The sequence below is a fragment of the Hetaerina americana genome, unplaced genomic scaffold (genome assembly GCF_022747635.1).
Source record: "Hetaerina americana unplaced genomic scaffold, ioHetAmer1.1.p SCAF_6, whole genome shotgun sequence".
NCBI lineage: Eukaryota > Metazoa > Arthropoda > Insecta > Odonata > Calopterygidae > Hetaerina > Hetaerina americana.
In genome coordinates, this window is record NW_027287205.1 from 19846066 (window position 1) to 19859065 (window position 13000).

General features: G+C 38.7%; 2 protein-coding genes across 3 annotated transcripts in view; one reads left to right on the top strand and one right to left on the bottom strand.

The window, feature by feature from the left end:
• Nucleotides 1-1264, top strand: part of ClpX (Caseinolytic protease chaperone subunit) — a 30955-nt gene extending 29691 nt beyond the window's left edge. For both annotated transcript variants that reach the window (XM_071593413.1, XM_071593412.1), the window contains exon 13: nucleotides 228-1264. In XM_071593413.1, coding sequence (XP_071449514.1) covers nucleotides 228-410 — 183 coding nt within the window. In that variant the 3' untranslated portion in view covers nucleotides 411-1264. The remainder of the gene's footprint in view (nucleotides 1-227) is intronic.
• Nucleotides 1-13000, bottom strand: part of RpL28 (ribosomal protein L28) — a 139787-nt gene that overhangs the window by 110481 nt on the left and 16306 nt on the right. The gene's annotated exons all lie outside the window — the stretch shown is intronic.

Below are 13000 nucleotides of genomic sequence, written 5' to 3' on the forward strand. Positions count from 1 at the left end.
TCTCAATGAAGACAACTGTTAAGGAAAGTACTGGTGCCTAGAAAGTGATAACTTGGAAACTTATAACTTAAGCATTTAGAAAATATCTAACATCCTTTAGTGAAACATTTATAATTTCATTGCTATTTTAGCAAGTGTGGGCATAGTGTTTGAAAATTAAATATGCTTGCTAAATTGCCTGATTACTCATGATTTTGTTTCTCATCAAAATTTCAATCCTTTTATAGGAGACTCTTCTGTTGGAGCCAATGTTTGAAATCCCTGGTTCAGATGTTGTCAGTGTGCACATTAATGAAGACAGTGTGACCGGTGAGAATGCACCAGTGTATATTCGTGGTCAGAGGATAGACCAGAGCACAGATGATGAAGATCCCAATATTGAAGTGAAGGCAAGAGCCGAGGCTAAATAATTTCTTTTGTTAAACTAATTGACTTCTTTACTAGTTGGGGAAAAAAAGGAAGTGAATTATATAACCAAATAATGGCAGTGATCACTTTTTCCCAATTTCTTATCAGCCCAAGGAATTTGTTGGTTCAAGAATAATAGCATTGGAACCCTTGTCGAAATCATAGTGGAATGAGAATGGAAATGCTATATTTTGAACTGAATGAAGATCGTACTAGATAGCACTCTGAAGAATCTTTGGCATATTCTTGCTTCAGAAAGCAAAAGTGAGGCTTAAAAAATGATAAATGATACGTGTGAATGATCCGCATTTATGAGTGAAGTGATTGGTTTTAAGCTGAAACTTTGCGTACACAATTTTGATGAAGTATATTCTGTTAGGAAGGATTTTTTCCAAGGATTTTGAATGATTTTGTTGCAAGATTGTGTTATTTAAGCAAAAAAAAAACTCTTTCAGATGGACTAGTCGTGAGTACCTATGTTAGGAAACAAACATATTTGTAAAAATGTACATAGGTTTTTTTTGTCCCATATCATAATTATGAAAAATTAAACTTGGTTTCTTTTTAAGATTCTCCTGCTCCATTTGATCAATGGGTGTCTGATGGTAAATGGATTTAATCATGAAGAAGTAAAGTACTACAGTTTGTACTCCAAACATAAAAGTTTATCTGCATACACTCATCATGTGAGATACATTACGTTTGTAATGGCTTTAATGATCTCTGTGATGCTGGAGATATTTACTGTTTATGTTATAAGAGCCATTAGTTGGATGAGCATCGTGGCTTTCCTTTCCAAATTGTTGTTGTAATTTTGATTCATTTATTGTGGTCAAAATAAACAGTTTTTAATGAATGTATGTTCTTTTTAAATCCTGCTCATTTATTTCATTTTCTACAGGACCTCACAACTTAGCGTCTACCTCTGGTGAAATGAATGTTTTTATCAAATGGCTAATCAAAAAATAAATGTGAAGGATAGGAAATTCCATTTATAGGTTACTCATTGCCTGAATGTAAGGTATGTACCAGTATAGTTTGATGCACAAGGTAAATTCTCACAATTAGGACTTTCACTTTTATTTTAAGGCTCAATAGTTTAATCCAGTCTTAATTTTTCCAGAAAGCAATAAAAAGTAAGCAACAAGGCAAAAATAAATCATGCAATAATGGTTATATCTGTGTCTTATCAAATGTTTCTTCATTTGGTGTTGAACTTGTGTATAATAAGTATGTTGCAATGAATGGTATTCTCCCTTATAATATGTATGTTCAGGACAAGTGGCCTTAATACAATGGCAAATAGGTTCATTAATAACTAAGAGTTTTTATCTGATGTTAAAATTTTTATGAGAGAAGTACATGGTGTATGATATGGAAAGCACTAAAATTTTGTTCAATGCTTCTTTAAATTCTTTAATGGGTGGAAAAATGAATTATCATGGCTGGTTGACATGTTAAAGTTAGGTTTCAGATGGTCCCCAACTACCATGCATGTATATGTTTGTGTGTATATATATATTATAAGGTATTCTACTGGTTAAGGTAGGTTTTTCGATGGACCCAACTACCAAATAAATATTTTGTGACTCCTAACAAAACACAGTCCGGTAACCTACTCTACATCAGGTCCATCTTCATCTCTGCGTACTTCCTCCCTTCATCCCGTCCAACATCCTTATCCTGTTCCTTCTCTTTCCTCGTTTGCCTAACATTCTCCCCTCTATTACAGTCTTCAATACCCCCTTCATCCACTTTTCCTGCCTCCATAGGATTTCTCCCAACAAACCCCTCTCTTTGCCCACCATACCCAGTACTTATTTGTTTTCTTCTCTGTCCATTTCACCTTCTCCAATCTTCTCCACACCCACATTTCAAAAGCCTCCAGTCTACGTCTATCCTCCTGCTTCAATGACCACGTTTCCGCACCGTACATAGCTACGCTCCATGTCAAAGTTTTTAATGAGTCTTTTCTTAATACCCTTACTCAACGTCCCTCTCATCAACTCACTCCTTGTGAAAGCCTCTTTGTCTAGCACAATTCTTCTCTTTACATCCCTAATACTTTGACCGCATTGGTCCAAAACACTTCCAAGATACGTAAACTCTTCTAGCTGCTCTAGTTTTTGCCCTCCTATTTTAATGTTTAGCTTAGCCTTTTTCTTTCTAGAAAATTGCATAACCTTTATTTTATTAATATTGATTGATAACATTGATTGTCTTCACAATCATTACAGGATGTCGTTCTTCCAATCCGAGATTTGTACTAATGATTGTAAGAATGATGAGAGCATTTAGAAGTGTTCTGAAAGGTCTATGAAAAGGACCCACTGGCAAGGCAATGGAAGTGCATCTACCAATGAACCCGCAGTACTCCAGGTCACAAGTTAAAAAGGGCAAGAGAGAATAGCTGTATCGTTCCCACGTCCGTGAAGTAAAAGGTGTGGCCCAATCCATAACTTGAATCGCAGGTCTAAGAAAGTGTCATTTCCATGTGCTCTTCGTTTATCATTTTTTAACATCTTTTATCACCTGTTTTTAATGCATAACAATAATATTCCTCTTAAAAGCTGAAAGAACAGGGGGAGTAGAAAAATATTTTGATCTCTCCGGGCCATAGGAAATTTTCAGAACTGCCAGCTTAAACATAACCAAAAGACATGAATAAGAAGGAATGTTATTGTTGTATATATAAATAATTGACGCAGATAATTAACCAGAAATAAAAAAGGTTGCTAATGACAGACTTTTCAAAGTTTCCCTTTTTTGTGTTAAGTACGCAGATAATTAACCAGAAATAAAAAAGGTTGCTAATGACAGACTTTTCAAAGTTTCCCTTTTTTGTGTTAAGTACTAAAATTTGAACTCTGGTAATAATTGAATGTTGTACCCAAAATTGGGCTCAGATAAATTTCATCAGAATAAGAGGGTCTATCGTAAACTTTTAATTTTTGAAAAAAAAAATAATCGAAATGGAAATAATTTTTGTTTGTAAATCTTAATACCTCTCTGCATAGCCACCATCCAGAGTCAAGCATTTCTCCCAGCTTTTCTTGACCTTTCGAAGGTCATAATTGTAGAACTCAGCAGATTGCATCGAAAACCATTGATCCACTTCTTGAATGATGTTTTTTGGTAAAATTGCAATATACTTCGCAATGGGTTTTGTGGGTTCTGGGAATGGCAAAGAGTCGCCTTGGGTGAGATCGGGAGAATAAGACCGATTCAGCTAAATTTCAAAGCCACATCGCTTTGATTTGCTGGTCGTTGGTGTTTGTTTCTGAAAAGGAGTCAGTAGTCGTGTAACCCAGGGTGCTGACACCTTTGACATGTGTAGTTCTTTGAGAATACTATTTCACATCCTAAGGTAGCTAAGATAAGTCTCATTCATGATCATTTTGTTGGTTGCCCTGGTCTGATAGAATTAAGTCCTCCACTTTCTTCACTGTGACAGTATCGTCCGTGAGAGATGGTCCTCCACATCTTGGATCGTTAGTGAGGACCATGTGGCCAGTTTGGAAATTCATTTTCCACCTCCCGACTACGTCATGTGATGAGCTATCAACAGCCATCATTTCATCGTGGATATGCCAGGCACAGTAACATTTCAAATGGAGGAACTTAATCATACCACGAGCTTCTATCGTCTCCATATTGTGAGTAACTTCAATATACTACGAGGGTCATCCGGAAAGTAGTACCCGTTCGTGAAATAAAGACACAAAAGTAAATATTAACAAACATAAAAAATTTTATTTGAAAGAGGATACTTTAAACTACTTCTCAACATAATCTCCAAGCAAATTAAGGCATTTGTCATAACGTGTGACAAGTTTCTGTATTCCTGCTGCATAGTCCTTCGCCGCCAGCTCATTGAGATACGCGAGGGACCCATCTTGCACAAATTTTTGCATAATGCAGATGGTGTTTAACAATTTCATGAACAATTGTTCGAGAAACATTGGGAAAATGCTCACAGATGTCATCAATTGTGACGCGCCGATCGTTCCTCACGAATTCGTCAACTGAGCTCACCAGTTGGTCTGTAATGACAGACGGTCTCCCCGAACGCTCATCGTCGTGTGTGTTCCCCCTCCCCATGTTGAAGTTGCGACACCACCGCCGAACAGACGACTCGTCCATTACATTGTCTCCATACACCTCCTTTGATTGGCGATGAATATCACATGGGCGAACGTTTCTTGCATTGAGGAATTTAATCACTGCCCTCACTTCACAACTGGCGGCGTTCTCAATTTTTTTAAACATTGTAAACAATCACAGAAACAACACAGGCAATGCTAGCGTCACGCAACTTGGCTCAGAGAAGGCAGACAAGCCACTGAAGCTATCTGACCTCGTCCAGCGGCTACTTGCGTCGTCAGCACTTCATGCGGCACGAACGGGTACTACTTTCCGGATGACCCTCGTATTTCCGGTTAAATCCGATGGTTATCGGTTGCCTTCTTCAGTACTCTCTATTGGCGGCTTTTGTCGAAGATATCTGGCACCTGAGCCCATTTGGAGCCATAATAAAAGTTATCGTAATTTAGCACTCTAATATAAGGGCTCTATAGTGGCACTAAAAAGTGTGAAGCATGTTGAAATAAAAAAGGAGTAGTTAAATTGATTCCTTGCCGTCTTGCTACTCGTTGTGTTTTTGTATTTAACTTTTTGAATATTGAAGCATTTTTCTAAATAGCTAGTACTTGAAAAGATTAATTTCTCGTAATATAGTTGATAGTCCAAGGGTATCTTGTTAGTTTAATATCGTGGCTTTCATATGTGAGGATCAGTGATTATGTATTCAATTATAGTGGAAAAGATCAAATTAAAATGTTGATCTCTACTAAAAATAATTGTGTCGAATGGAACAAGGTCGGAGAGACAGAATAGGGACGAAACAAATGGTATTTTGGACTGCTTTAACAAAATGTCAGAGAAGTGGAGTTCTGCAACGACATTTAACTTTGGCTCTCATGTCTTGAATAAATGTACACTCATTGGCTAAAGGAATCCCTGTTAACTAAAAATTTACTTGAAGTTACTCACTCGTATATTGTAATGCTCAATACGTAAACCATTACGAATATCATGATCCAAATCATTCTGATACGCTGATTTATTAGATTGTTAGTTAAAAAAGAAAATTAAATTTTTCGTAAGATCCTGCCTAATAATTGCCATTTAATCATATTCTGGTAAAAGTAGTAGTATTTATGGGGGACGACCGACAGTTAAGGTAATTTGCGCCATTATGGGTGGACAGGAAAGGATAAAGGGTGGAGAGAAGCCCGGCGTCGGCATTAGCCTACTCTTTTACGAAAAGTACCATGGGGTCCGCAGCTTAACGTCCCATCCGACGGACGGCGTACTCACTCAAAGTGCCCTCCTCAAAGCTACCTCAAGGAGGGATTGGGATACCACTGAAAAATATCTGCCGCCGCCGGGATTCAAACCCCGGCCCTCTGGGTGGAAAGCCAGTGCGTTAGCCACCATCCCATTCCCCACATTCTGGTGAGAGTGCAGTACAGTAGGGCAGAGTGGTAGCAGTCATAAAAAGAATACTTGCATTAGGTTAGGAAGCGTTTACCGGAAGCTATAAAGAAGCGGGAGTTCACGACAGGTACCCACAGGCGTAAATAAAATGCTAAAGAAAACTTTAATATGTTTTGAGTGGCTTAGAGATTTGGTCGATGAGGCAAGAGGATAGGCTCATATTTGGCGGCTTTTGAGTTTTTCGTTTAGATAAGAATAGTGGAAATAAATTGTCGGAATGGAAAACGTTCGATGAAGTTCTAGGCATGCTTGGGGAAGAGAGGAGGCTATTGGGAGGATTACGAAGAAGGCAGTACAAGTGCATTCAGAAGCTACTAAAGAGGCTAGGGGATGCTGAAAGCGATGATAGAAGGGAACATGCTGGGAAAGTGAAGGAGAGGGAGGGAAATAATAAGCATTTTGGATGGAATTAACTGAGGTAGAGTGTAAGCTGAGCGAAAGGATGAGCTATTGTGATATGTACTAGACATTAAAAGAACTTTTTTGTCATGTTAAATATGGCTTACGAGTAGTGTAATGTGTTGGGACAGGGTCCATCACAAACTTACCCTAAGCCAATTCGCTAATGCTTATAATAGTGGGAAATTAGATTATGGCACATGGAATAAAACATTTGGGTAAAATTATCTTTTATCGATCGAAATATTAACAGTCAAGTATTGCTTACAAAAAAAATAGCAGTAAAAAGTCATAAAATAATAGAAACCAGCAGTCACTCCCTCTGAAATCTCTTTTACGTCCCCTTCGAAGTAAATGAAACGCGATTATCATGAAAGATGTAATTAGCATTTCTGTTGTTTGTGTATAACGCTCACGGTGCTTGTTACATCCTTTTCTCATTGGTAAACGAACAAAGTTACCTTAATGATGATGTGGTTTGCGTCTGGAGAATAAATTTCAACATATTGAATATATGATCTAGCAGTAAGCCGTGGGAAATATTCCTTCAGTTTGAGAAATTCTTCTCTTTGGTGACCTCCCGGCCGAGACAAAGTTCAGCGGTGTCACGTTGATGGACGGCAGCTCGTTTTAATCGAGAATCAAGTTAAAAACAGATAGTATTTCAATTATTTAACATTAAATTGAGATTAAATCAGTGCAACATTTTCATTAATTGTTAGCGAGTACTCTCATGTTAATGTTTGCTAACCTTTGATTTGCTTCTTTAAAATTCAAACAAAATTCATCTTTTCTATAATGCTGAAGTTAAAAAAAAAGTCGATGGGAGAGAGATAAGTATCGTATCTAATAATTGGTCAAGGCTTCCCCGGAGTGTGCCGGAAAATATTTATGTTTAGCGGGCTCACGAGCGTGTTTTATTTGCAGGTGACCGACGTACAAGTAATAAAGTAAACGCACAAGATAAGCTCTCCAAATCAAATTTCAAAGTTTCACTTTACATTAAGGGTATAACACTGATATCCCACTTTTGTGACAGCCATCCTTCGTGCGTAAAAGGGTATGAAGCACAACTTGCAATTGATCATTTCAATGAAGGACGTGACTACGACATGTATGCCGTGAAGAATTACGAAAATAAATATGGCCACCCATGCGTGAGCAGTTATGATGTATGCGAAGCGCGGACACATTCTATATCCTTTATGACCTTGAAGATTCTTCAGCAAAAGGAAACAACTGCGAAATCGAGTGATTCAGTGGGATGCGGGTGGCAAATATTAAGGAATTATTATTGCTCTTTTAATTACAAATATCTCCAGAAAGAGGATATGAGAGACTTGTTCTCGGAAAAAAATGTTTATTTATTTTCCGTTTTCGTCAGACTAGACTTATTGGGATCCGCCGATTTTTGGATGGATACTGTATATTGTAAGGGTAACGACACATCTGTTGAAATTTCTAACACATTTTGCCGGCTTCTCTTAGATCCGGATTCGAATACCGACCAAAGTAAACGATTTTTCCCTGTCGAATTTTCATCACTAATGTGTAAATAAGCTTACAATTGTGCGCATGAGTACTTAAAATATATTTGCAAAATTCATCTATCAGTTGTATCATAGACAATCTTAGAACGAAGCGTACTCTATGTGGCGGCCCCGCCACGGGATGAAGTGTCGTATAAACTCGCAAATAAAATTCAAAATTACTCGCGGAACAACGTGGTGAAACACTGAAACAATGTTCCTGCGCCATGCTAAACAAGTTCCTCGACCTCTTTCTTTAAATTTTTTACCCAACGCCAGCGATCAGATAATGTATCCCTGACATTTGACTGTTTGACCCTCCCATGAATTCGATTTTCCTTTGATTTGAATCAAAATTCCTCTCCATGAAATCCGCAGGAATCATCTAAAGACAATTCAACCGTAAGTTAGCCGAAGCCAGTCAAATCTGGCGGAGCAAAGGCCAAGTCTGAAAAAACGCAAACCGCAGTCATGAACCTGAAGTTCGATGTGATAGATGGGGGGTAGAGCTCACCTCGTACGGAGCCCTGCAACGTACGAAGCTGATAGACTTCCCAATAATCGTATATTTAAGGTCTAAATCGCCTTTGCTTGCCGTGAATCACGGTTAACAGTGGCGAAGGCGACCTTAAATAAGCAAACGGGAGCCAGTTATTTTTCCTCTGCCAACTGCCGTTTCCCAGGAAATGGTACCTGGAGAATCATACACCTTTGATTAAACCAGAGGTGCCCTATTTCACCGGGAACCGAACTTCTGGTCTTAACTGTTCAGTAGCCGAATTCTGGCCCCACTAAGCTGCCACACCGCTGGGTGAGCAAACGGGCACTTGGAAAGATAAGTCGAACAATGAAGAATTTACGTCAGTCAAACTGGAAAAGATTGTTCAAATTTAACGAAGAAGACCACTTTAGCTCTCTTATTCGCGGACAGGTTTATTCAATCTCACTTAGACAGCATTCAGTGGAGCAATGTCGCGGGAGGGATTTCCTCACAGCTCCACGTTGAACAAAAGGACTAGAGGCGTTGGAGCAATTTGAGTACGCTGCCGCGAGAATGTTAATCGATGAAAACCTCTTCCCATCTCGACTTCCGAACGCACCTAGCACAAAGCGACATGCAGTAGGGAATGGGTGACCTATGCCCTCATATCCCGCCTCAGCCCCAAACCCCCGACTCACTTCGCCCTTCCCCTCGCCGCACAGATCACAGTCATGAACGCTGTTTTGATTCTCTTGTCATTTTAATTGGATATGAACTCCGATCTCGAGGTTCTTATTCCAATTGCAAGTCCATGTATCGCGAGCATTCGAATTCTGCTGGAGAAAAACAAAGATATAAGGTACCGCACTTACTCATCTACTTACCCGTACGTACATACGTACATTACCTACCAGTCTCGGTATCTATAGCAAGCCATTTTGAAAATTTGGTATCACATTTCTGGATCATTTCAGAGGTCTTGATGATGGGTGTTTATGTGTAGAAACACTAGTAGGTAGAGCGTTTGGTTGCTGATTGGAGGGTCCGGGTTCAAATGCGGGTAATGTTTACGTATATGGACACCCCCGGCTTCACTCATGGAGTGATATTTTTCTGATACCTAATCTTCCTGGGCAACTGCATAAGGCACAGGTATAGGAGCTGATCTTGCTTATTTTTACCTGTTAATATGTAAATTTCACACGCCGCAGGACTTAGAACAAGGCGAGTCCCACCTTCATCCATCAAACCGACCTTTGGCTGATTTCTTCAAGTTGATTTTTTACGTTTTCCAGATTATAAAAGATTACACCGAGAAGCCAAGGACAATGCCAGTTAGTCAAAAATCTTTTTCATAAAATATTGGTTACAAATGATATTTGCATGGAAACTAAGCCTTAAATTGGAATATATGTTCAAGTAAAAATGCCAATATGTCAATGGCCTTTCAAAGTCATTCTTCTGGTATAAAAGGAATAAGTTTTCGGGTAACATTTTGACAAGATGACGAAACTTCAGAATCGTATGACCTCGTTGATTTCACCATTTGCGTCATCTGGCATTATTGTCATGCCCACTTCTTAGCAGCCTTTTTACAAGAATCGTTTGACATGAAAAATAATTGTCTTTATGTAGACATGCAAAAAGGGAAGGCCTTTTTGATTTTGGTAATAATTTAATATTTCCTTTCTTCGATTTTTAATCCTTCGGATTTAATAGAGTTATTGGTGTATGTAAGTAAAAACGTGTAATTTTTTCAGAATATTGAATTTTCAAACACATTTTAACTAACATTTGAGCAGTTAAAATATGCATGTGGGTGTGTACTATACAAGTAAATTGTGATTTATGTTTTCCGTAAATAAATACAATTATTATTGTTTATGAAAGTGAAATCGGTCGTGGTAGAAGAAAATCGGGAGTAAAAAGAGTGTATAGACTCACTGTGGATGTTATATTGTATTCTGAAATGGCATTATCAGTACAGGGCAATTCATTCATCGTCTTTCCTTACTAAAAATATTCTTTTGTATTTGAATTCTTCATACAATGGACTCACTCGACTTTTTACTCAGCAGGACAGTGCCTTAGAGTCAGGTGGTCAATAAAATATTCTATGACCTCCACGCTAACGAAACGTACAATCTACCTAGACAATTCGTTCTGCTGAATTCGGTGTCCCAAGTCTTTTTTCCACGAATTTTCCGCAAGGAAATTGCGGAATGGTCACATTCGGCGTCAATCACAATGCTTCTGCTCACCTACCGCTTAATTATGTCTGAGGCGTAGCAGGGCGTGGATGTTACGGGCGGAGTTGCATTTATTCACCATGCTCCAATTCGAGAAGAGGAAAATCCACCTGAATTTCAAGCGACTGAACTCATCCATACTTTCCGTGTAAGGCACATTGCCTTTTGCGGGAAGCGCATGACGCATATTTCTTCGTAATGCATTCAGCACGGTTTATGTTCAAACAGCTGTTCAGCGCAGAAGTGACGTCCGATTACAGTAATATCATAAAAGATGCAGACTTTCATTTCGGGATCGTTTCTTCGGACGAGATCACATTAGCTCATCTCAATGGAACCCACATAGTGTTTAGTCTTGAGAGTGGGAGGATGCTAGATGTGTTTCTTTATCTTTTATTAAGAAAATCAGCCGCACGCGAATATAGTAGTTTGGCCAAATACGTAATAATCGCTAATTATTTTCAGGGAAGTAAGATACGATGTGTTTGAGAATAGTGGGAACTGATCAATAGTATTGCCTTGTAAATTTAGCGGTTAGACTGAGATTGGCGGAAATCGAACTTTTCGTGAGCGACAATCGAGAATGAGGAGTAATGAATGCGTACTGGTAGGTCATGAGGAACTGAGACACTGAATTGGGAAACCGGTTCGGGACTGTGAATGATGCATGAGTTTTGTCTGTTTTAAGTATGTGACTACGGAGGTAAAAAAAATGAAGAATTCAGAAGGAATGGCATTAGCTAATATACATAAAGTGGAAATAGGGAATGAGTAGTTTAATATTTTACTAAATGAATGAATTACACTTTGAAGCGAGATTAGATAGAGCTGAGATTGACTGTGTATATGCTGAAGCTATACGTTACGAGTAGAAATGAAATTAAAAATACCAATGTGATGCTCAGAGATCAATAAGGGATTTGGAAACGGATGGAGAATACTAGACAAAGATAGATTGGCCAATAATTTTCGAAACGCCGAATTTTTCGTCTTGTGGAGCATTTGGAGAGGTTTCTCGTAACGAAACGAGTAATGGGCATGAATCGATGGGAAACGGGCTCTTGGAAAGTCTTTATGGCGAAAATCTGTTGAACATATCAGTAAAAATAGTTCGCTGGTTTCTACGAAATACTTTTTTATAAGTATAGGTTCCATCGAGAAACGTTTAAAACCGTGAACTTCTAAAGTATTTTCAAAGTGCGGAACTGAAGTACTATTTTCATGAAAATTTAGCCTCATATTCGACGTTATGTTCAAATGAAAATATGTTCGTAAGGTAATTTTCCCATTTCAAGACGTAATTTTGGGTATCTGCTCTCGGTGCTGAGCCATCCTTAAACCAACCCAAAGACAATTCCTACTGGTCAGCATTTTTAGAGTAGATGTCCTTGAAAATTTATTTCAGGATGACCTTATTTACAGTCTGTTAACAATTTCGTCATTCCCTACCATTCCTTCTTCTTTGTGTAAAGAATGACATGATCTTGCACTTACTCTGAGATGGACGAATCATAGGGACAAGGGTCTAAACCCGTTACGGAAATCTCATGACTTGTATTTCTGTTGAAATCCCTTGGTCGAATTCTTATCACGTAAAAGACGCTTGTTGCGGCGTAACCTTGGCATCCGTATTTGGGATAGACTGGCGGGAAGAGAGCGTTTGGCTCTTGTCCGGATGTTCCCGTCTTCCGATCTGGACGAAGCCTTTGGACAGTCTAACTCACGGGGTATCAAATTTCAGGGTAACCTTAGGGCAGCCAAAGAGGATTGGCACACCTTGTTAGCGAGTGAATCAAGCACGTTACAGGACTTCACCCTGGATGAGCTCTGGTCTGATCGGTTGAAGACTGGGGTTTGGTTTCAATAATAATTAGTTATGCGTTTACTGGGTCTGAAGAAATTGACGGTACGAAAGTGTATTGAGTTTTGTAAAAGAAATCAGACAGTGTTGGATTATTTCCCTCTAGTAGTGACTCTTAGGGTTTGTTAGGTTAGGGTGCATGTAAAAGGCACTAGTGACTTGAGTTGGCGCATGTTCCGGTTTAAATTTATGACAAAGGTAAAGGAAGCGTAGGGAAATAGGGGAAAAAATTCTCCAAAAAAAGGACAAAATGTTGCCCATTCGTTATATTTTAATTAATAGATATCCTGAATGACGGACGCATTAACGCCCACCCCAAACCGAAGGTCATATAAATGTAAAATTCGGGGAATATATTACTGTCACGATGCAAGTACTCAATCAGAAGGGAATTTCCATATTTGGACTCGTGTTCGATCGTAGAAATGTTTATATTGCCAACAGAAGATAATGATTTTTGTGTAGATACTAATTCTGCCAGGAGAGAGGGCTGCTGAAGAACCAATTTACGACG